The sequence below is a fragment of the Nicotiana sylvestris genome, chromosome 7, assembly GCF_000393655.2.
Source record: "Nicotiana sylvestris chromosome 7, ASM39365v2, whole genome shotgun sequence".
Lineage (NCBI taxonomy): Eukaryota > Viridiplantae > Streptophyta > Magnoliopsida > Solanales > Solanaceae > Nicotiana > Nicotiana sylvestris.
This window is the reverse complement of record NC_091063.1, coordinates 131,414,532-131,439,544: the sequence shown is the minus strand read 5'-3', so window position 1 is coordinate 131,439,544 and position 25,013 is coordinate 131,414,532. Positions and strand designations below refer to the sequence as shown.

General features: G+C 36.7%; 2 protein-coding genes across 2 annotated transcripts; both read right to left on the bottom strand.

Moving 5' to 3' along the window:
• Nucleotides 1-13,145: 13,145 nt before the first annotated feature.
• Nucleotides 13,146-21,172, bottom strand: LOC104212827 (uncharacterized). Its single transcript, XM_009762184.2, has 11 exons — nt 21,051-21,172; nt 18,200-18,362; nt 17,845-18,026; nt 17,159-17,743; nt 17,001-17,078; nt 15,322-15,640; nt 15,034-15,233; nt 14,383-14,459; nt 13,995-14,096; nt 13,604-13,790; nt 13,146-13,501 (listed from the first exon to the last, which is right to left on the bottom strand). Exons 2-11 carry the CDS (start codon nt 18,339-18,341, stop codon nt 13,403-13,405), a joined length of 1,971 nt encoding a protein of 656 aa, XP_009760486.1. The 5' UTR covers nt 18,342-18,362; nt 21,051-21,172; the 3' UTR covers nt 13,146-13,402.
• Nucleotides 21,173-23,143: 1,971 nt separating this feature from the next.
• Nucleotides 23,144-23,458, bottom strand: LOC138873789 (uncharacterized mitochondrial protein AtMg00820-like). Its single transcript, XM_070152267.1, has one exon. It carries the CDS (start codon nt 23,456-23,458, stop codon nt 23,144-23,146), a length of 315 nt encoding a protein of 104 aa, XP_070008368.1.
• Between the last annotated feature and the right edge of the window lie 1,555 nt (nt 23,459-25,013).

The following is a 25,013-nucleotide window of genomic DNA, read 5'->3' as shown; positions in this document are numbered from 1 at the left end:
GCGCAGGATGGAGTTTCTAGTGTTTTGATTCGGCTTTCTCGAGGCACTAGTTTCCTGAGTTATTTATGATAGCTACGTGCTATGAAGGGCGCACACGTGTGGAGTTGAACTCATGTGCGTGCACCGGTGTATTATTCATGCTCGGGGTAGTGTTTACTCTATGGTATGCCTTGAGTTGATTGATAAAGCTTTATGTTGTGATGGTTCTTATATTTGTACCCATGTTGTGAGCTATTTGAGCTATGTTTGAGGTCACATAGAGGTTAATCCCCTGATTGAACCTGATAAATTGTTACTTTCGTGATGGATTTGCCTGATCTAAGCTATGATAGCACACTATGCACATGCCTACAACTTACCATGACACTTATACCAGTCCATGGTATGAAATTTGATGCTCATTGATCATGTACGTGTATTCTTGCATATCTGCTTTCTGTGTGATATGAATTGGATTGGTAGCTCGTGACCACGTCGGGCGAACTGAGCTATTGAGCCTGTGACCACGTCGGGAAAATTGTGTTATTGAGCCTGTGATCATGCGCGCTCGGATTGTGATATTAAGCTTGTGACCATGCCAGGTAGATTGTGATTATTGGCATATGAGTTGTCTGTGCGGTTGATATTATTGGCACGTGAGTTTTTTTTTCCTACTTGTGTTGTTTTGGCTGCGACTTCATAAAAAAGATTACTGATCGTTCTATTATCGACATACTTGATAATTAAATTCTCAATAAATTTCATTTTCTAAGAGTGTTTGACGGGCTCTTCTCTTTCTCTCTCTCTCTCTCTCTCTCTCTCTCTCTCTCTCTCTCTCTCTCTCTCTCTCTTCACTCCCCCATTAACTGTCTTCTTCTTTCTCACCTTCATTGTGCCACCACCGGCGGTCACTAGAATCACAGGTAAGTGCCTTCCACTTTATCTTTTCTCTCTCATTTCCTCTCTTTATTTCTTCTTTCCCTTCCACCCTTCTCCTCCCTTTTTTCTTCACCCCTCACTGGCCCTTCTGGGCCCCCCCCCCCAAAAAAAAATAATCGCCCATGTTTTCTTCCTCTTCCTCGCTCTTTCTCCATTTTATCCTTCCCTTTTCTTTTCATTTTTCTGACCATCCCCAGTTCGCTCCGCCTCTCTTCCTCCATTTTCTTCTTTCCCATTCTTTCAAGAAGTTTGCGGCGACCCTGATCCGGGCCGAGGAGCATCGCCACTGCTCCCCAGATCACCTCTTTTCCCTCTTGTAGAGGGCTCAGTGGTGTGTGTAGGTACCAAATCGACGACGACAACCAACAGCAGCGGAGGCGTGTGTCAGTGTATGGAAGATCAGAAATTGACACAGGCAGGTGTTATAACAACACTTTGACATCAAAATCAGCAATCCAGGTTATACCACCCCAAGTTGGTACCTCCGAATATCTTGTCTTCCCTTTGTTTTCCTTTCTTGTGAGTTACATAATTGAATTAGTTAGTTTTAGTATAGTGCCGATTTGTTTGTCTGTAATATTGTTTGGTGCCTTAGCTTTAGTAGAATTCTTATTTGCTTGCTTGTAAAAGCTTTGGTTCTTAAGCTTTTGAACTCGTAGCTTATATGCTTTTGTTTTCGCTATTTGGTATTTGAATATTAGTGATTATTTTAGACCCCTTAGACTATAGTGGATGTGGTGAATGATGGGAGAGTAAGGTTATGTCCTCAGGGTGGTAGGGGTAGGGAGTAAGGACGGGAAGGGGGATAAGGGAGCTTCTAGGCTGAGAGTTGTCCTGGAAATAGGGATGTTTACGGGGAATTCTGTAGAGTTAGGTAAGATTCTTCAGAAGGGGAAGATCAACATAGCACGCGTCTAGGAGACTAGATGGGTAGGTACGAGGGCTCGAGATGTGGACGGGTTTAAACTTTGGTACTCAGGAGGCATTGGGGACAAGAATGGGGTGGGTATTTTAGTTGATAGGGAGCTCGTGGTTGAGGTTAGGAGGGTAAATGATAGATTGGTGAGTATTAAGCTAGTATTTGGAGGGTTTATTGTAAACGTCATTAGCGCATACACTCCTCAGGTAGGCTTGGACCAAGAGGTTAAGAGACAATTATGGGAGGATTTATGAAGTGGTGCGCAGTATCCCACACACCGAGAAACTATTCATTGGCAGGGATTTTAATGGTCATATTGGGGTTGACACTAGGGGTTATGATGATGTGCATGGTGGTTTAGGTTTTGGGGATCGGAACGAGGGGCTCTGCACTATTGGATTTTGCTAGAGCTTTTGATTTGGTGATAGCTAACTCGAATTTTTCGAAGAGGGAGGAACAACTGGTCACCTTTCGGAGTTCAGTAGCCAAGACCTAGATTGATTACCTCCTCTACAAAATATGTGATAAACGTTTAAGCACTGATTGCAAGGTCATCTCGAATGAGAATATCACGACCCAGCATAGACTCCTAGTAATGGACCTAGAGATCAAGAGGAGCAGGAGAAAGAGGGTGATGTACAGGCAAACTAAGATCAAGTGGGGTAATTTGACTAAGGAAAAATCTCAGGAGTTGGGAGAGAGGTTGTTGGCTGTGATGGCCAGGGAGAGTAGGGAGATGCAACTAGTATATGGGTTGCGACTGCAAATTGCATTAGGGAAGCTGCAATAGAGGTCTTAGGGATTACGAAGGGCTATCTTGGGGGCGACAAATAGGACTAGTGGTTGAATGGAGAGGTCTAAGGTAAAGTGGAAGAAAAGAAAGCGGATTATCTGAACCTAGTAGAGAGTACATACAAGGAGGAAAAACAATGTATCAGGAGTGTTATAAGAAGGCAAGAAAGGAGGCGAAATTAGTGGTCACAGCGGTTAAGACCACAACGTTTGGGCGTATATACGAGGAACTCTAGAGCAAAGGCGGAGACAAGAAGTTGTATCGGTTTGCCAAGGTGAGGGAGAGGAAGGCTCGTAACGTGGACCAGGTGAAGTGTATTAAAGACAAGGACGTCAAAGTATTGATGGACGAGGCACGTATTAGACACATATGGCAGACGTACTTCCATAGACTATTGAACAAGGAAGGGGATAGAAGTATTGTGCTGGGTGAGTTGGAGCACTCCGAGCATTAGCAGGATTTTGGGTATTGTAGGCATATTAATGTGAAGGAGGTGGAAGGATATATATGCAAGATGAGTAGGGCACATCGACAGGGCCAAACGAAATCCCAATGGAGTTTTGGAAGAAGGCGGGTCGAGTAGGCTTGGAGTAGCTCACTAGGTTATTTAATGTCATTTAATGGTTCCTTTGTACAAGAACAAGAGTGATATCCAAAATTGCAATAATTATAGGGGTATAAAGCTGTTGAGCCACACTATGAAGATTTGGGAGAAGGTGATGAAAGTCAGGACAAGGAGGAGCATGCCTATTTTCGAGAACCAGTTCGGATTCATGTCGGGGCGCTCGACTACGGAAGATATTCATCTGATGAGGAGATTAGTGGAGCAGTATAGGGAAAGAAAAAAAGACTTGCATATGGTGTTTATCGACCTTGAAAAGGCGTACGATAAAGTGCTGAGGGAAGTTTTATAGAGGTGTCTGGAGGTTAGCTGTGTTCCAGTGGCGTACACGAGGGTGATTAAGGATATGTACGATGGTGCTAAGACTCGGGTGAAGACGGTAGGAGGGGACTCGACACATCTTCCAGTTGTGATGGGGTTGCACTAGGGATCGACTCTAAGCCTGTTTTTATTTGCCTTGACGATGGACGTGCTGACGCGGCACATACATGGGGAAATGCCATGGTGCATGCTATTTGCCGATATATAGTGTTGATCGACGAGATGCAAAGTAGGGTCAATGCAAGGTTGGAGGTTTGGAGGCAAACCTTGGATTCTAAAGGTTTCAAGTTGAGCAGGACTAAAACAGAATATTTAGAGTGAAAATTCAGTGATGGGGCTCATGAGTCACACGTGGATGTGAAGCTTGATACTCAAGTTATCCCCAAGAAAAGTAGTTTCAAGTATCTAGGGTCTATTATCTAGGGCAACGGGAGATTGACGAGGATGTCGCACATTGTATTGGTATAGGATGGATGAAAAAAGAGGCTTGTGTCTAGTGTCTTATGTGATAGGAATGTGCCGCCAAGACTTAAAGGTAAATTTTACAAAGTGGTGGTCCGACCAACTATGCTATATGGGGTGGAGTGTTGGCCAATTAAGAACTCACATGTGCAGAAGATGAAAGTAACAGAAATGAGGATGTTGAGATGGATGAGTGGGTATACCAGGAGAGATAAGATTAGGAATGAATCTATTCGGGACAAAGTGAGAGTGGCCTCCGTGGAGGACAAGCTGCGGGAGTCGAGGTTGAGATGGTTCGAGCACGTAAAGAGGAGAAGCATTGATGCTCCTATCAGGAGATGTGAAAGGCTGACTATGACGGGTTTGAGAAGAGGTCAAGGTAGGCCAAGGAAGTATTGGGGAGAGGTGATTAGATATGATATGTCATGGTTTCAACTTAGTGATGACATGACCCTTGATAGGAAGCTATGAAGGTCGAAGATTAGGGTAGAAGGTTAGTAGGTAATTGTAAGTTTCTCCTTTTCTTACCAGTTACTTTAGTAGCATTCAGGTTCCTGCATGTTCTTAAGTAGATCGTTACTTCATCATGTGATTCAGTTTGCTTGTTGTTAGTGTTTAGTACTACTAACCCCCCCCCCTTTCCCTTTTCTCTTTCTTTTTCTTCTTCCTTCCTCGTCTTCTTCCTCTTCTTCCCCCTTGTCTTCTTCCTCTTCTTCCCCTTATTCTTCTTCTCACTTTTTCTAAGCCGAGGGTCTATTGGAAACAGCCTCTCTACCTTCGCTAGGTAGGGGTAAGGTCTGCATACACACTACCCTCCCCAGACCCCGCTTATGGAAATATACTGGATTTTTTATTGTTGTTGAGTTATTTGCGCAACACATGAGTTGCCCGTGCGAATCTAAATATTGATATTATTGTCATGTGAGTTGTACATGCAACACATGAGTTGTTCATACAACACGTGAGTTATTCGTGCAGCACGTGAGTTATCCGTGCAGCACGTGAGTTGTCCGTGCGGTTGATATTACTAGCACGTGAGTTGTCCGTGCAGCACGTGCATCCATGTAGCGTGTAGATATGGATCCATCCCCCTAGGGTCACCCTCTCATGTTTTTCTCTTGAATGGTGTACATGCGGATTATGAGAAACTGACGGGTTTCTGGTTAATGTGGGCTCTGGGAGAGATGATTATTGATTTGTTTCGGTTACTGAGATTTTGATGTGAGCTTGAGAGCCGTGATGTCATTTATTATTTGGATTGGGTTGTGCGCGCCGCAATGAACTGATGCATTACTTTCTTAGTTTAGAAGTGGTGCATTTCTTATGATGGAATATTTGTTTCTCAAAATAAGTATGTGCGAAAATTTTGAAACTGCAATGCCACCAAAACTCCCGTTGAGTTTGGCTTGAAACTAAGCAAAGCTGGAATTAAAAGAAGGGTGGATAGTATTTACAAGCAAATTATGGGTAGTTTAATATATCAAACTACCACAAGACCAGACATTTATGCAGTGATCTTATAATGGAGAACCCATCTGAGATGCATCTGCTAGTTGCAAAGAGAATTCTCCGTTATACAAGGAACCAAGGATTTTAGATTTTTTTACAATAAGGGAGTAATTTCATATTTGACTGGCTTTACTGATAGTGATTATACCAGAGATCAAGATGATAGAAAGAGTACTTCAGGTTATGTCTATGCTAGCCACAAGAGTATTGTCGTGGCCTTCCAAGAAGTAGAGTATTGTTACATTATCAGGTATAGAAGCTAACTTTATTGCCGCTATAGCTAGTGCTTGTCGAGTTACTTGGCTTAGGATAATGCTTGAAGAGCTACAGTTCGAGCAAGGAAGAGCCACTACAATCTTTTGTGACAACAATTCTGCCATCAAGTTATCATCTAAGTTGCTCGGACTCGGGTGCGGGTATCCAATACGGGGACGGATCCGAGTATTGGATTCAGCAAAATCTAAATTTTAAGATTTGAGGGTGTGGATCTGGATATGCATACGGATGCGGGGATTCGGCTAATAAAAAATAGATCTATAAAAATATTGTAAATTTTGAGAGATATTCTGTGAAAAACATACATGAATATTGTAGAATTCAATCTTTCATTCTCCAAGATGGACATTATTCTTTCATTCTCCTAAATCTGTTTTATTTTTTATTTTGAGAAATCAAAATCTCAATTTTTCTCCCAAATTTGTCGATGGACTCCGGTGAAAGTGTCCGAAGTCAGTTGACCGTATTCGGGACGTATTCCGCTTCCGCTCCCGTTCCCGTCTCGTATCAGGATGGGGACGACACCGAAATCGAAGAGTCCGCGCAAATTAAGGTATCATAGAATCATCTGCAACATGAAAGAAGCAAGCACATTAACGTGAAGTATTACTTTCAGCGCGATTTCAACAATAAAGGGACAATAAAATTACAACCTTGTTGAAGTGAAAACCAACTGGCGAATATTTTCACCAGACCTCTCAGATTTCTGCCTTTCCAAAATCTTAGAAAGTTGATGGGCATTGGCACTATGGAAGAGCTCAAGAAACTGAAGTTTGATTGTCTTTATGAGTTATGATTTTGTTAACCAGGCCCAATGTAACGGCCCAACATAAGCCCACACTGCCAACACTTAACAGAAGCCCATACTTTGGAAATAGTTTTATTCTTAAGTTTCAGCATTCTTTCATTTTGTGTTTTTACATATATTGAGATATTTTGTAATAACACGGCAGAACATTCTAGACAATAAGAAATGAATTTCTCTTTCTCTTTCTTCATAGACTCTTCAGAAACTCTAGGGTTTTTCTCTTTTCCTTTTCCACTCTGCAATGAAGTTTGATGAAGTTAACAGATTTCTTAGTTTGAGTCAGTCTAAGTTTGTTCTGATTTTTAGGAATTAGTTGAATTAGGAGTTAATTGATTTATGTATATCATGGACTAATATATATGAGTCCTACTTTAGTGGTATGTTCTATTATGTACCTATATATGGGTTTGAAATTCTGAATGAAAAATAGCAGCTTCGAATATATGTATTTTCTCTTGTTTACTTCTGTGATTTACTCTAACACTTGTATAACAAAATGATGACTAGCTAATTTCACATCAATGTAAATATGTATTCTCTTCTCCACTTGTACTCAAAATGCGGTCATAGTCTCTAGAACGAAATCAGTGATAACATATCCACCATCCACCATGTGCCCTGTCCTCTTAATTTCCACTTGCATGCATCTTTTGTTATTAAAAGAAATTAAAGAAAGACCAACCCCCATTCTTTGCTTTGATGCATGTCAAGAAAAACATGCAGCAAGCTAGTTGCAATCCATTCGTAACTAATTAACTTTCCTCCTATAAATTACTAGTAAGCTTCACTCAATTATAAAAACAAAATAAAATTAAAGAAAGTTGTAATATACTTTAAGGAAGAGCACTATTGTCTTCTTCAAAAGAGAGGAGAATTAATCATGCCATGCTTTTATGTTTCTACAAATGTGAATCTGGATGGAGTTGACAACATGGATGCTTTCTTCTCTGAAGCTACCACAGCTGTTGCTTCCATCTTCGGCAAACCCGAAAACGTAACGCATCTCTCCCTATATGTATACACTCGAGTTATACACAGTGTATTAACTATGGCTTCTTCTCGTATGCTGTCTAGTTTTTCTCTCGTCAGTCTTCTCTTTGTTCTTTTAGGTACCACCCTTTTTATAATATTAAACTAAGATGAGCTTAAGTAAAGCGATATAGACGGTAAAGATTCATATAGCCCACCAAACCTTATTGGAATTAAAACGTAAATAACATATATAGTGGTAGTAGTTGTAATATAATTTATTACATCCCACTCTAGTTGATCTTGGGATTGCCACGCTTATTATCTAGTATTGTTTTTACACTAATACTCTCTCGGTTTCAATTTATATTTATTTATTTATTTATTTATTTATTTATTTATTTTGTCTATTCAAAAAAGAATAATTTGTTTTTAAATTTAAAAATAATTTAACTTATAGTCATACAAATACTATGTCATGTTTAACACCATAAGTTTTAAAATAATTATAGTCACAAATATTATAACGTGTTTAGGATCACAAGTTTTAAAAGTTATTTTTAAAAGAGGGAATGACATAGTTACCCACAAAAAAAATTATTTACCTTTATCTACCCATTTGTTTTCCTACCCATCAAACTAATTACATTTCCTACCCATAGTAGTTTTGTGAGAATTTTCTCTTTTTTCTCCAATTCTTTTTTATTTCTATGCTTCTTTTCTTTTTTCCTTTTTTCTTTTTTTTTCTCCTTTTCTTTTTTCTCGTTTTCTTCTTATTTTTTTTTCTTTTTTCTCTTTTATTCATTTATTTTTTCCCAGATTGTATTATTGTTATTTTTACCGTAACTTATTTCACACTCAAATTTGACTCCTTTATTTTATATTTTTATTTATTTTCTTTATTTCTTGTTCCTTTTCTAATTCTACGTGATTGCCATGCAATCCTTGATCTCCTTCCCTACAAATATCAGTTCACACTCTACTATTAGTAATAACATTACCGGTTATGGAGCAAGAAAAGATAATCCACGGCCACCAAATCTCCATATATACTAGTTAGGATAGAAATAATAATAAAATATTGAAAAATACAATAAAAATATAAGTAGCAAAAAAGACTTCTAGTACCATATGACTAGAATATGGTATACATATATACCAACAGAGTATATGATTGCTCTAGAATATGGGATACCATTACATTATATAGTATACTATAATAGTATATCATTGGAATGAACTGTATACCAAAATGGTATATGGTCTATCATTTTAGTATACAATACAAATTCTTCTTCGTCAGTTCAACGCAATAAATTATACATTATTGAATTAACCAAAATGGTATATAATATGTTATTTTGGTATATAGAGGATTGGTTCATTCCTTCAAAAAAATTAGTAGTATACTATTGTAGTTAATTATATACTCTTGAATTAATTATTGTATACCAATAGAGTATATAATATACCATTTTGGTATACAATATAAATCTGTCTTGTTGGCTAGTTCAACTCAATTTCAACCCAAAATTTAAAAATCTAGTCTAAAATCTCCAACAAATTGACTCAAAATATAGCCACTTCCTCCAACTAACATTTCGAACATACCCAATTAGGATCGGATCAAAATAACCACAAACTCAACAAACCCAATTTATGAGTTTCAAGCTTCAAGGTCCTCCAACGGCAGATTAATGTTTGTCACAATTAAATCTTCAAAAAATCATTATTAACACCAAAACTTGTCACAAAGAGTGTCGGCAATTAAAATTTGTTATTACGTACATAACCTCACAAATTTGTAGCAAACTGAAATCTTAGAAATTTTTATCCTTTTTTGATAGATCTTTCTTTTTTAGCTTTTTTTTTTTGCTGGGACAAATGATAAAGATAGGAGAGAGAGGTAGATAGATCATATATCTAATGAAAAATTATAGGAATATTGACAAAAGGAAAGAAAGAGAAAGAGGAGAGAAAATGATAAGAGAAAGAAAGCAAAAAGGAGGAGAAAAATTAGCTTTAACAAGAACAAAACGGGAAGAAGGATTAACGGGGAATTTCTTTGGGTTGCATAGGTATATATTGTAATTTTTTCTAGAATAGATAAAGGCGGGTAATTATTTTGGGTAGAATAGGTATATAGCATAATTTGCTCTTTTTTAAAACTCTTTGCCCATCAAATAACTAGGTTCACATAAAACGGAAGGAGTGCCATATATAAATGGGAAAAATTCAAAAATAGCCAGATTTACAAGTGGTCATTCAAAAATAGCCACAGTTTCAAAAGTCATCGAAATTTAGCCACTTTTCATGTAAAGAAAAATCTGAACGAAAATATTGTTCAAAATCCGGAAAATATTCCAGTATATTATACTGGAGTTACAACAAATTATGCTGGAACTCCAGCATATTATACTGGAGTTTGGAGTTCCAGTATACTTTGCTGGAACTCCAGTATAATATACGGAAGTTCCAGCAAAGTATACTGGAACTCCAGTATATTATACTGCAGCCAGTAAAGTATACCGGTCTAATATAATATGCTGGAAGTTCATGCACAGATACACCAAACTCTAGTATATTATGCTGGACCGGTCTCTGTTGCAACAAAATAGTAGCTATTTTTCAATGACTTGGCAAACGCTGGCTATTTTAAATGACTAGTCCGAAAACTGGTTAGACCGTGCTATTTTATTATATAAATAGATAATTAGAAATACACCTTACTCTATTTTGATAAGATATCGCATCATAGACCGGAGTTGAAAGAGAGATGCTCAAACTATTGAATTTAAGGCTAAATGGTAGACAACTAAAGTAGTTATAGAGATACATATCTTAATCAATAAACTAATAATGAAAAAGGTACACGTTAGCTAATTTAATTGTACAATGTAGGAAGAGGATTGGGAAAAGTGAATTATTCTCCTTATCCAGATATCACTATCGGAAGTTTATCTAGACAATCAAATATTCCTAATAGCATAACAGTTATAAGCATTTGCTTTTTGTTTTCTATTATTAGGTTTTCTTCAAGAAGTTCTCTTACTTATATTTTTATAATTGCACCCTCTAATGTGCAGGGTTTGTCTCAAATATGGATGTTCTAAACTTCATTTTTAAATAGTCTTCTTGAATAGCTTCATTTATTAGCTAATGAAGAATTTTTATACTGTCATGCCACATAAAAGATAACTACAAATAATTATTTATAAAACGAGAGACTACTAACTTAAAAGATAAGACAAATTACCTGCAATAACATATTATTCACCGGTAGTATGAAAAACCTTTATAGTACCAGTGTACATAACTTAACGGTATGTCCCGGGCTATGCTCGGGCCCAACAACTATTTAGTTGGCATTTAGCCATAAATTTTGAAAGTTTTTCTTTTCAATTTTTTTTCAAGAATGTGTTTGTTTATAGATTTAATTTAGTTTTAGGAGATTTTGAAAATCAAAACTTCAAATTCTAAATATAGCTTAAGACCTCCTTTTAGGCTAATCATGACAATTTTGGACTTTTTCATAAAAAAAATAACCTTTTAACATATCGAAATTTGCCCCAAAATTAATGTCCAAACACATTTTGATTTCAAATCAAACTTCAGCCAAATCAGCTTTTTCAAAAAATATTCGGAAATCTATGTCCAAATGATTCCTTAGTGTTGTTGTTAACATTATTCTTAAATGTCACTCCCTTCTCCATTTAAATTCGCCGTGTTGATTTTATATATGATAATAGAATTATCCCTTTAGGAACTATTTTTAAAAATCGACTATGCTCTTCTTCTTTTTAGTAAATCAAATTTGAATATATGAAGAATCCGTATCTATACGTATATTTTTGGTTCTAAATGTTGGAGTGCAATTTTAGTTCCAATATTAAAAAAATACTCTTATGTTTGAGTTTATCTTCAAACAATCAATAGATATTTTGAAATTACTTAAAATCATTAATAAGATAATTTACATAAAATGTTTTGTTACTCCATTTAAAAGCAACTAAATTGGTGAAAGCTCTTGATAAGAGTGGCACTTCATTGTTAAATTTGGTGGGTAGATCGACATCTTGATCTGAAAGACGTGACACTGTTGTTTCCTCCTAGTTTAATCATTTGTTGAAGCACATTTCTAATGTATTGATTTAAGTTTATTTCCCCCTGTGTATTTCAATATATTTCTTTTTTGCTTTAGATATATTTTAAGGATATTGTAAATATTTCAAGTATGATACAATTGTTATAAAATAAAGACTATAAAGTAAAAACAAGTATAGAGAAAAACTGATATATTATTCGAATTCAAACTGATATACATAATGAACTGAAATCTCTTCTATTTATAGAAGAAAGGAAGCCGTTGTGTAAGCTTCTACTATACCAGATATGAATAATCTTCTACTGAGAGCAATATTTATCCATAACGGAGTACTGAAAGGATAAGCTTATTATACCCGATATGGATAATCTTCTACCACCGGGTATCGAAGTGATAAGCTTCTTCAGGAAGCTTATTTCCAATAGAGTACTTAAATAGATAAACATATTTACGATGGAGTCACATATGGATAAGCTTCTTCAGGAAGTTTATTTACAACGGAGTCTAAATGAATATCCATAATATAATATATTTATAACAACAATTTATTTATAGTCACTAAAAAGTTCTTCTAATAATCTTAAGATCTTTCATTAAAAGATATAAAAATTTAAACAGAAATAAAAATTGATTTAAACATATAAATTCACAATGTTTTGCATGAATTAAAAGTCTAGTGAGAGCACGAGTAGCCAAAAAAAAAAAAAAAAAAAAGAGAGAGAGAGAAGTTGGAGGTGACATATGAATAGTACGTGTGAAATATGGAGTCAAATGGGCCCAGCTTTTGTAGTACGTGTCTTCAAAGTTACATGTGGAAAAGATAGAATTTTTGGGGCCCGCAATGCAAATAAGATATAGCATGCAGAAGTACACATATAATGCAGTCAAGTGCAACAAAGTTAAAGAAGAAAAAAAATGATAAAATTACAAAACTATCCTTATGCAAGCAAGCATGTTGACGGAGAGGAGCCAGCTAACTCACACTTATAGAATAGTAGAATAAAGAGGGAAATTACTTTTTGCCTTTTTGCAGTATGTGATGGTCGTACTGAAAGGATCATTGGACATATCATTTGGAGGGAACAAGGAACCAGCTGCATTTGCTGAGATTGTATCCATGGGTGGCATTGACTCTGATGTCAAGAGAAACCTTATTGCTACCCTTGGCACCATTTTGCACAACAGGTTTTCCATTCCCAGAACCCGATTCTTTCTCAAGGTTTACGATACAACCATGCCTCGCAAACAGTCAAAACTCTAATTTTCTCAAACCCACTTGTATTGATCATTCTCCTTGTGTTTTAAGAAGCATGGTATAGCAGTATATCTATCCATGATATAGTTCACGTTTCTTTCAGATATTTCAGATAAAAGCAACTACTCCTATTTTGAAGAAGTTTTGCTGAAGAAAGAGCTACATAAAAGATAATAAGCAATACTATCTAAACTGAACTCGATTCTACAAGATGTAATACTTTCTGTTTTCTTTCCAAGAGTAACCACTTTACTACTTTCAAAAGTTCAGAAAATTCCTTCAAGCCTCAACTAAAAGTATTAACCTTATACACAACTGCAGAATTACATATACTGATCTTATCCACAAATTCAAAATGATGGATATAAAAATTGTTGGACAAAGGACGCCTAAGTTTCTAAGAAGAAATTACCGCTCCATATCAGCTTTATATCGGAAGCAGAGTTCAGCATTCGTCTAAAACTATGGCCGAGGAAAAACACCTTTTCCCGATAGCCCTCAAGTTAGGTGTTTGCCAACCTTTACCCTCCTTATAACATTCAATCTGCATCCACAACACTTGAGCGTTAGCTAACAGGAGAATATATATGTATATATGTGTGTGTGTGAACATACAAGAAACTAAGCATGAGATGATGGTACATACCGTATCTACTATCTCCTCATTGGATTGAACCCCTCCAATTACATAGATGGATTCCTTTAGAACAGCAGCAGCTGAGTACCCCCTTGAATGGTTCATTGGCTCTCCAATCATCCATGTCTCCAGACGGGGGTCATATATCTCAATGCTTGGCACCATTGTAGATCCATCATAGCCACCGACTGCATATCTACATGGCAATTGTAAAGCTAAACGAAATGAAAACACTCGCAAAGTCAAACAAAAATAACGAGTATTTACTAACCCTAGTAGAAGATGGCGAAAACCATGATAAAAAACACCCCCCGGAAAAAGATGACGATTTATACAATATACATCTACCCTTGAGGGCAGTGAACATCACTAAAATACAGAAAAAAGGAGAAGAACGTACAACTTTCCACTCAAGGCAACCAACGCATGGCATCCTCTCTTTGTGTTCATACTTGCAATTTTTGTCCTGGAATGTTCTCTGGGATCAAATCTTTCAGCAGTCCTGAAGTAATAGCTAGTAAGAAAGAAGCCACAGGAGAATAAAACATAAAAGTTGAACTACAAACAGCTTTACATATGCAGATAATCTATACTTAATGTAGCAAAAACAGTTTCGCAGACTTCTCGAGAAATACATAGAGGTAGCATAAAAAAAGAAGGTAGATGTAGGAAAAGTACAAGAATCTCTACTTCTTGGGGAAGACCATGGAAAACAATACTTCATGGTTTGAGAAAATGAGGCTGACATGGGAATTATCAGAAAAAGAACGTTAATTGTGCTAACTTACGCCAGGTAATTGCTTCCATCATATCCACCAACAGCATATAATGCACCATTGATTTCTGCTGCAGCAAGAGCAAATCTCTGCAAATATACAATGCATGGAAACAAATTCACATCAAAGGAGAAAACATAAGACTTGAAACAAATGAGATGCTTCCAGACACTAACTAATCCAATTAAAGACAGATGGAGGTCCTGGAATTCCAAGCTTTGCTAGCAAATATTTCCCACAATGGACTTAGCTATTGTGGATAACACAAACAAAACAAAATACGACATTTTAACCAATTCTTACCCTCTACCACCTTACTTATCAACACTTTCTTAAATCCTTAAAACTACTTCAATATAAGGCCAAGAGGATTAAACAAAGAGACAAAAAGATTTGGAGATTAAGGACAAGATTAACTCATATAGATTTGCTATAAAAACTAAAATGATGAGAATAACTTTCAAAGTGTGATACAAATCAGCATTCTGGTCAAAACTTAGATTTTTGACTGAAATGATCTGTCACATTGCAAATTATTTTTGCCCGGCCCAACAAAACCCAAACTTTTAGCTTTACAGATGCTTTTTGTCTCTTTACACTATTATTACCAAGGAAACGATAACAGAACATAAAAAAAAATACAACAGGATCACAAGAGTTAACCTTCTGCAACATGGATTGTGTATTCATCCATCGTCCTACTTCAGGATCATACATTTCAACCTCTGAAAAGCATTCAATCCCATTTCCACCACCAAGCACAAATATTTTGTCCTTCAAAGCAGCACCAGCTAAGCTACCCTTTTTCTGTTTCAGAGAAGGGCACTGAGTCCACTTATTATCAACTGGGTTATATGATTCAACTTCAAAAGAAAAGAGTTCAGCATTGTCAGCAACTTGAGAGAGATATGGGGATAACGGGTGGGCAGAGAAGTAAGTACAAAACTGTACCTGTGTCGTACCACAAGCTTCCAGTTCCACCACCAAATACATAAAGTTCTCCACTCAGCTTTGCAACTGACGCATATGCACGAACTGAATTCATTGGTTTAAGTGACTTTAACACATCAAGTGAAGGCATATACGAGTCCAAAGCTGATAACCATGATACACCATCATATCCACCAGTAAGGAAAATGGACTCATGCTTCAGGTGTACATCATCATTGCAGTCAATCATTATTTCATCAGCACGTGCACAAACAGTATTTGAGGATTCCAGCATCATACATTTATATTTTAACTGAGTAATCTCTTGTTCTGCGTAAGCCTGAAACTCCAAACCACCTAGAGTTACTAGGTATTAACTTCTTACCTTTATATATACAACTGCATGTTTACCCAAACGGTATGAAATTGGACGAAGTTAAAATCCTAGAAACAGACTTTGGGAGTTCTGGAAATCCGAATTTGCTTGCTGTCATTCTCAAAGAATATAACATTTAATGCCACGTTCAGTTACACCTCTGTTTCATTTTGGCTACAGCCATACACACTACGAACCCAATGTCGTTCCTATTGGTTCATATTCTTGATATACTAACAATCATTATAACCAGTTCTAATCTGTTGAATTTATAGATCTGGTCTCACAAAAACCAATAAGAGTTCTTTAATATGGAGGCTCTCAGCTAAAAGATTTTCTTCTAACATGTAGGACAAAGACTAAATTAATATTCCCATCCCAGAACAATAACGAGTGCTTGGGGAAGAAAAGTAATACCCCTTCACGAACCCAAGCCTATTTCAAATATTTTGTTAGCCCAGTGGATAATCTCAATTTCAAGTATTTTGTGTTCAATGATTTTAAAAACTAATTTAGGACTTCAAAACATATCAAACTATGTGTTTATAACCACACTACTCATGTTGTGTTTTATCCCTCCATTTGTTCTTTGCAGTAAAAAAACCAGTGTACAGCCGATTCAAACTCTGTGTATGACATCAAAACACTAAGATATAATGTATCTAAGAAATTTCCTGTTCTTCACCCGTTATCAACCAAATACTTGGAATTCCACTTAGAGCATCTTAATAAACTAAAGTAAACATCCATCCCTGTTTCACTCGTTCTTCTTTTCTAAAGTTTTTTAGGAGCAATCCAAATTTAAAAATAATGGTCAACCAAATATTTCGCTCCATTTAGCCCCATTATTTCATCACACAAAAAAAAAAGCATTTGGCTCCATTTAGTCTCTGAACCTTGAAGACTATCCTAGGATATTGCATATTCCTGTCGTTTCACCTTATTTTAAGCAAGGAAACAAACCTTTAGTTTCTTATAGAGAGTATTAAATCATTTGCATGACAACTCACTGAACCGAATATGAGCATTAACAGTCTCAATCAGTTAGTATCATCTTTTACATTGTTTATGGATTATCGTTATTGTAAGAACAGTAAGGTTTCAGTATATTTTCTCATGCCCTCTCACCACCCACCTCCTAGAAAACAAAGGGAAAGAGGAAAAACATATATCTTTTGGTTCCTCGTAGTACCAAAAGACATCCAACATAGAGCAAGTTCTAGCATTATTAGTAACTCGCAAAGAGAAATTAGTAAGGCTAGTAATTTTAGCACAGAATAGAGATGTCACCATAACACCGAGAATGCAAAGAGATAAGGTTTACCAGCTTCCGCTCCAAATTATCCACCTTATGAATGTGCTCTTCCTTAAAAGCTTTCAGTTCTTCTATTCCTTGAAGAAGCTACAAAAGAACAAAATAGCTCAAGTCATGTAAAGCGGTAAGATGCTGCTGTGGGGGACAAAAATCGGCAGATGAACAACCTGAGCTATAACAGATGGATAACCAGTTGAGTCATAGGAGCAGTCTACATTCTGCTCTTCCTGCAAAGTTTCTTGCCCAATGATTGCATCATTTATAGACGGAGGAACGAAAGCATTGGTGGTTTCCTCTGAAGGCCCATTTGTAATGCCACCTGAGAGTTCCCGCTGAAGGGCCAATTCTTTAAGTTTTATGTATATAAGATCCTTCTCATCCAATTCTGCCTGATCATCTGGCTGCTGGATACCATTTGAATGTAGAGAAGTGTCTCTAGCCCCCAATTTCCCCTTCAAACCAGATGTGTTGGCAAAAATATCTTCCAAGTCCTGTGACTTAAAATACTCATTTTCCTCTCTTTTGTCATTGGCAGGTAAACCTAGAATTATACTTCTCTGTTTTGCTGAGTTTTGTGATGGGCTACTACTTGGAGTATATGCAAGAGAGGAGAGCTTGGGAATCAATTTACCAGCTTGAACATGATCTAATTCATACCAGAAATGGTTCTGACTAAAATAGTTATCCATAATTAATGGCTTAAACTGACTTTCTAGCAGCGGTTGACATTGCAGCCGTACACGTATTTGAACCTTCATAATGAAACCGCAAAGTTTGAGTTTTTGTTTTTTGGGGACTAAACCAGAGACATTGACCAAAGGAAAGAATCCCCACAAGAAAGACGATATCAAACCTGCGCAGGAAATTGAGTTTTGAAAGAACCATCTGACGTCCAAGCATATTGATCGATATACATTTGACCAGAGCCTGCAGCCTCATAGATACCGTAAAGCTTTCTATCACTGAAGTTGAACAAAAATAATGGCAAGCCTGGATCTATATTCTTCACATATGAAAAATGTTGAACAGGCAAACCTATCAAAAGTTTTTAAACATTAACATACTTGAATAATGGTAAAAAGAAGAAATAAGAAAATGAAACATAAAAAACACTCTCATATCTCGACACAATAATTCTGATTTATTTCTTCTTCTTTTTTCTCTTTTTCTTTTTTTGGAAGGAAAGATACTATGGCCAAATAACTGACCAAATAGTTGTTTCGAGAGACACTCTCTCATCGTGTTATTCTTGCAACCAAATATAACGCCTCCAAGCTGACTTCTACTCAAGTTTCTAAAGCCTCTAGCATTGTTTGCCTGGTTTGATGCAACTGCAGAAGCATTTACCATGATTGGCTGTGTTCTCCTATCCTGAAAAGAGCACAAGGATAGAACAAAATCGCCATGATTAAGAGGACAATAATTTCCACTTTAATAAAAGTACACCGAAAACAAGACATAAAATATAATTTCAGTCATGAATAATCTATTTTCCAATGTGCAGAGCGAACAGCTAATGAAAACCTAAAGTATAAAACTAACTTATGGAACAGTCATTGCTTTCTCTTTTTGTTAATGTACGAAAGAATTTCACATCCCAATATGTCTGTACACGAATTAGTTCTTTAATAGGAAGTCTGACAAAACCTTATTTTTCCATTCAGCTACTCCAATAGAGCATGAAAACATTTTTGCAAGAACATGTGAACCGAAGGATAAAACAGAACTAAAACTAATGATCCAGACTTTCCTTTGGATCACAATGACATTTCATCAGTACTAATGACTTTCTAGCACTTTAATTGCAATACAGCAATTTTAACCAACAACACATGCAGAACTCTTCAAAATTATAACATAGCATTCTTTGCTCTTCCCTGCCATTGAGCTCCCTCTCCCCTCCCACGACAAAATGACACCATGCACAGGCTACCCGGAAAGCTAGAAGAAAAACATATCAAATTTAACCAAGTTGGAGAATATTATAACATAGTGTTCTTTCCACTTCCAGGCCATTGCACAACCAAACACTCTGCCCATGCACCAAGAAAAACTAAAAGGTCTCAAATTTAACCACATTGGCCGAAAATTATAATAAAAGAATTTAGCCAACACCACAGTCAGGCTACACAGAAAAACTAAAAGGCTCTCAAATTTAGCCACATTGGATAATATTAAATCAGGAAAAAAGATGAGCACTTAACCCCACAACAAAATTGTATAGACTAATGCAATACTTTCACCAAAAAAAGAACAAGAAATTTCATCAACTAGCTCGGTTAAAAGCCCCTCGTTCATAATAGTCACAAAAGTAATGAACAGTGGCGGATCCACATTACAAATGATGGTGCACTTGCACCCATCCTGTTTGGAGCCATAAGCTAGTATTTCTATATAATTTTGTAAAGATTTTGATGTGTAGTGCAATGTGAACCCATGGTCAAAAATTGGTGTTGGGTCCCTATGTTCCGACTTCAGATTCTTCGGCCACATATTCTATTTCTTTTTACCTCTTATTTTCTTCTCTTTTCTCTAATTTTCTGCTTATTACTTTATGTTTGAGATTTGTTTCTATCTCGAACTACTCTAAATTTATTTTACCGAAGTGATTAATAGATCTAAGGGATAAGACTTGCTTAATCATATTTTTATTAAAAAAAAATTAATACAAGCAAATAGTTTGATTTTTAGTAAGCAATTCACATATAAATAATTAGTCATATGCTTTAAGGGCTTTTCGATGTTTTTGTGCTTCCTTTTGAATTAAAACGTGCGCAATTTTCAATTTTTACTGCATTAATTTTTCGCTAGCATTTTGCTTTTCCTTTTTACTTAATAAAGTAAGAACCGAATCGATTTATGATCATATTATTTAATAATTATATAACTGATAATATTAATGATATAAAATACAAATTTTAATTTACCAATTATGGAGTTTTTTTCTTTAAATAACAGTAAAATTGACCAGTCGTAAACACTATGACAAGTTTTAGCCTTACGTTAAAGCTAGTGGTGCACCCATGATCTTAAAATCCTGGATCCGCCTCCGGTAATGAAGCAGGATTACCTCAATTCTTAACAGGGAAATAGGCAATTCAGCAATCTAACCAAAATGCATGAGGAACTCTTCATGGTTATAACATAGTTTCCTCTAGCTGCCGTTGCACCCACCCCACCCTCAAACAAAAACCCAGCCAGGTTTAGTCAAAAAAGCTTTAAGCAAAAACATCTCAATTTTAACCATGTTGATGAAAACTATAACATTGAAAGTTCTTTCCTTTTCCGTGCCATTGGTGGACCGATTACATGTGTGGTGGGCGGTGGCGGGTATGATGGAATAGTCTAGGTAAACAGGCATAAAAAATTATCCAACTTTCAATCGCACCTAAGGTGTGTAATCTATCGGTCATTTAACTGTGAGGAAAATCATGACTTTCAATCGCACCTAAGGGTGTAATCTAATGGTCATTTAAGTGAGGAGAATCCTGAGATATCAGGTTCAAATTCCAACATAAGCAAAAAACACTAGATGATTTCTTCCGGGGCAGTAAAGTATCCTGTGGAATAGTTAAGTGAAGGCAAACTTACCCAGATGGCGGACACCACAATCATAAAAAAAACATCCAACTTTAATCAATTCGAACAATCAGTTCACAAAAAGAAAAAAAACTAAACCCTAAAACCCCAACACAAATTTGTGAAAACTGATGCAAAAATATCATCAAAAACAAGGAAATTTCATCCAATAACTAGGCTAAAAGCCCATAATTCATAACAATCATAAAAGTTAATGTAGCGGCATGATCTCAACAGCAACATGAGTAAAAACCTGACGTCTCCTAACAAGTATAAAAAAGAGAAACAGAATTGATGGAATTTCATACTTCATAAGATAACCCTTTTAACCCAACTGGATAATATATAGTTTCTTGTTTGCAGTGAAGCAAAAGTGTGTACATTAACTAAAGTTGTGCTTATATTGGCCAAGAAAATACAAAATATACGTACATTCAGTAGATACAGAAGAGGGTTTTGAAGAAAGAAAGGGGGAATTACCAAATGGAGAGCTTTCGAGCGGAACAAAGTGTAATCGCATGCGCAAAGCTGCCCTCTTACGGAGTATTTCGCATTAAAGTTGATGGCATCCAACAATACTTTCCCCTCTCTTCCTCTATTTATCTTTTTTACTCCAATCCCTTAACCTTAAAAAAAGTACTTATCTTATTTAAAACATATCCAAATTTTAAAAATTATTTCAAGTTTAGCAAGTTTTGATTAAATTTTTCAGACCGGTCTGAAGTTTAAAAAAAAAAATCAAATTTTGACCTTCGAGTTTGAGTTGGACTCTTTCAAAGCTTAATTTCATATCTAAAAGCCTCAAGTTTTAAAAGTTAAAAGTTTTAAATTAAGAACTTTGAGTATAAAGTTGAGTTACTATGTGATGATCTTATTAATGAATGTACGTTGTTAATGCACTAGGGGAAGGTGATGCTCCTCCGACACGTATTCAGGTAAGGGAATAATGTCACACATCAACTGGCTAAGAAGGCAAATGTTCAAGCAAAAGGATTTTTTTTTTGTAATACCTCCTACTTATGTTGAATCTTTTGTAAGAAATGATCAAGAAGAACTATCAAATTACAGCAATGGAACAGTAGCTTCCTCCCTAGCTGAACTAGGAATGCAATATCAACAATGGCGGAAGCTCAGCCCTATGGACTCGAGGTCATTCAATGAGAGGAGAAGAACATTCTAGAGAATTTCGATATTATTCATTCAAGGATTACAAAAATAACTAACTCCCCAAACTATATACAAGTATATAAAGAGAAGAAGAAGAAGAAGAAGAAGAAGAAGAAGAAGCTAAGCAAACCAACTGACTGGCAGCTAACTGACAGCTGTCCAAAGTTGTCCACTAACTAACTCTCTAATTAAGCTAACAATGATACAAACAAGTGGAAATAATTAATCTTAACAACCCCCTCAAGTTGGAGGTGTTGCAAACATAGCCAACTTGCGTAATGTGGCACCATGTTTGATTCCAGTTAAGGCTTTAGTCAGAATATCTGCCAGTTGATTATCTGTAGCAATATGGTGGAGTGAAATTAGCCCTACTTGTAATTGGTCGCGCATAAAGTGACAATCCACTTCTACGTGTTTGGTTCTTTCGTGGAAGACCGGATTCTTGGCAATGTGAAGTGCAGATTGACTATCACAATACACTGAAATAGGCATTGGAAAAGGGACATCTAGTTCTTCAAACAACCTACTTAACCATACTAGTCCCCCCACTACTTTCCTCAAAGCCCTGTACTCTGATTCTGCAGAAGACAATGATATAGTTTCCTGTTTCTTGGACTTCTAACTAATAGGGCTATTTCCCAGAAGCACCAAATAGCCTGTGATGGATCTCCTAGAATCTGGACAACTAGCCCAATCAGCATCACAATATGCTCTAACTGTACAATCTGTATCTTTGGACATGAAGATTCCCAGAGTGGGATAGCCTTTCAGATTCCTAAGTAGATGGAAAGCTGCCTTCAATTGTGGCTCTCTAGGCTCTTGCATGAATTGACTTAGGTGCTGAACACTATATGCTATGTCCAATCTAGTGTTGGTTAGGAAGTTCAGCTTTCCTACCGGTTTCCTGCAGTACGTGGGATCTTGTAGAATGATACCTTCTTTAGCCTTTAGCTTTACTGTAGGATCTAAAGGTGAGGACCAAGACTTATAGTCTATGCAGTTATACTCCTTTAACATGTCCAACACAAACTTCCGTTGGGAAATTATCACACCATCATCCTTATACATCACTTCCAATCCTAGGAAAAAATGCAATTGCCCCAGATCTTTGATCTTAAACTGTTCATGCAAAAAGTCTCTCAACTGTGTGATTTCCTCTTTATCAGTCCCAGTAAGTAACACATCATCAACATGTACTGCAACATACACCAATGAATCTCCATTTTTCTTGTAAAAGAGTGAATAATCATTCATGGAGTGTGTATAATCTTTTGAGCATAAAGCCTCAATCAATTTTGCATACCACTATCAACTAGCTTGTTTAGACCATAGAGGGATTTGTTTAGTTTGCATACTGGTCCAGGTTTGTCCACAACAAGCCCAGGAGGGGTTTGCATATATACCTCCTAATTAAGGTCTCCATGGAGGAATGCATTGTTTACATCCAGCTGAGATATGCACCAACCTTTCTTCACTGCTGTGGCTATTAATGCTCTCACTGTTGTCATCTTCACTAATGGAGAGAATGTCCCTATGTAGTCAATTCCTGCCTGTTGTGTGTAGCCTTTCACAACCAATTTGGCCTTGAACCTTTCTATACTACCATCAGCTTTATGGTTTACTTTGTAAACCCACTTGCATCCTATTGCTTGTTTTCCTGGTGGTAGATCTACCAGGTCCCAAGTGTGGTTGGAATATAGAGCCTCAAATTCCTGTGTCATTGTAGCTTACCATGCAGGATCAATGGATGCTTCCTCATATGGTGATGGTTCCCTGTCATGACAAATATTTCTCACAAGAACTTGACTATTAGGAGTTAGTAGATCAGAGGCAACATGGTGGTTTACAGAAAACAGTGCACTAAGGGAGTTGGTGTTTGGTTTAAGTTTAGGTAGGGAATGTACATAGTCTTGTAGATAACTAGGTGTCTTGTGTGTTCTTGATGACTGTCTCAGTTGTATAGGTTCTGCTTGAGATTGTTCAGTATGATCCTGTGGTGAAATTTGTGCTGGAGAATTAGGTGGCGTAGATGAAGAATGATCATGTTTAGGTGACATGAGATTAGTTGTATTCTCAACATTACTCCCTTGAACACTCAAATGCTCAGATGTTTGTTGTGTAATGTTTGTACTGTCAGAAGGTTCAATGAAAGGAATTGAATGAGGGACACTAGATTGGGGAGACATATTCAAATTAGTTGCAAATGAGAAGATATACTCATTGAGAACTACATCTCTGGAAACAATGATCTTTCTAGTAGCCAAACTTAGGACTTTGTATCCCTTTGTGTTGAAAGGATAGCCAACAAAGACATGTGGTGTTGTTCTAGGCTCAAATTTGTCTCTATGAGGCTTAGGTACAGTGGGGTAGCACAGGTATTCAAAACTTTTTAGGTGAGAGCACTTTGGCTTTCTCTTGTATAACAGTTCATATGGAGTTTGGTCATTGATAGAAGTGGAAGGCGTACTTTTGAAAATGGAAGTAATAAAGTAACGCCTTTTATTTTTATCTTGTTTCTTGTCCGAACGATGAATTAATTTTATCATTTGAAAGTTAAACAAGTAATTTAAATGCTAGTGCCGGAATGAACATGAGACATCCTCTTTAAGAGCATCGTATATATAAGAGGGCTCTCTCTTATGAAATCCTCATAGGAAAAGGTTGACTCCGAAAGAACTTATGCCATGAATCCAAATGCTATTGGGAAAAAATGCACCCGAAGCCTCGCATAATTTGATGCAAAGAGAAAAACTTCCGCAATACTTAAACGAAAAAGTACTTCTATATAATAACGTGCCAAGAAGCATAATTACAAAAGTATGAAGTAAAAACAAAAAGGAGAAAAAGCAAAAAACTAAACTACTGCATCCCCAGAATCTGGGGGAAGAGAAGCATATGCGCCCCTAGGATAAGTAGGTAGATCTCTCATCGGCTCGAGGTATTGACCTTCATCATCATCCCCTTCAAGTTCTTCTTCAGTTCCCGAGAACTCAGAACCGTAACCAGAGAAATCAGTCAAATCAGGTTAGACCGGAAGGCCCCTTCAAGCAGTTGACTTTAGCTCACGGGCCTTGACGATCTCGGCATCAAAGTTAATGACACCCGTTTTTTTCCTCTTCCAATGTTTTTCTCCTCATGCTATACATAGAGTGTAATTTTTTCATCAATGAGAGAAGCCGCTCGGCGCTGAAGCTCTTCCTTAAGCTGGTCACTCTTAGTCGAAAGTTTATTCCTCTCAGACCTAATAGATTGAAGGCTGACATCAAGGTTACGGAT

What these genes read in the sequence shown, in the direction of transcription:
- LOC104212827 (XM_009762184.2), bottom strand. Translation starts at nt 18,341, where the DNA reads ATGGTAAATGCTTCTGCAGTTGCATCAAACCAGGCAAACAATGCTAGA. An exon ending in TCTCTCGAAACAACTATTTG is followed by an intron (nt 18,027 to 18,199) that starts GTCAGTTATTTG and finishes AACTTTTGATAG; the next exon opens with GTTTGCCTGTTCAACATTTT. An exon ending in ATAATTTGGAGCGGAAGCTG is followed by an intron (nt 15,641 to 17,000) that starts GTAAACCTTATC and finishes TTGGAGTTTCAG; the next exon opens with GCTTACGCAGAACAAGAGAT.
- LOC138873789 (XM_070152267.1), bottom strand. Translation starts at nt 23,458, where the DNA reads ATGACACAGGAATTTGAGGCTCTATATTCCAACCACACTTGGGACCTG.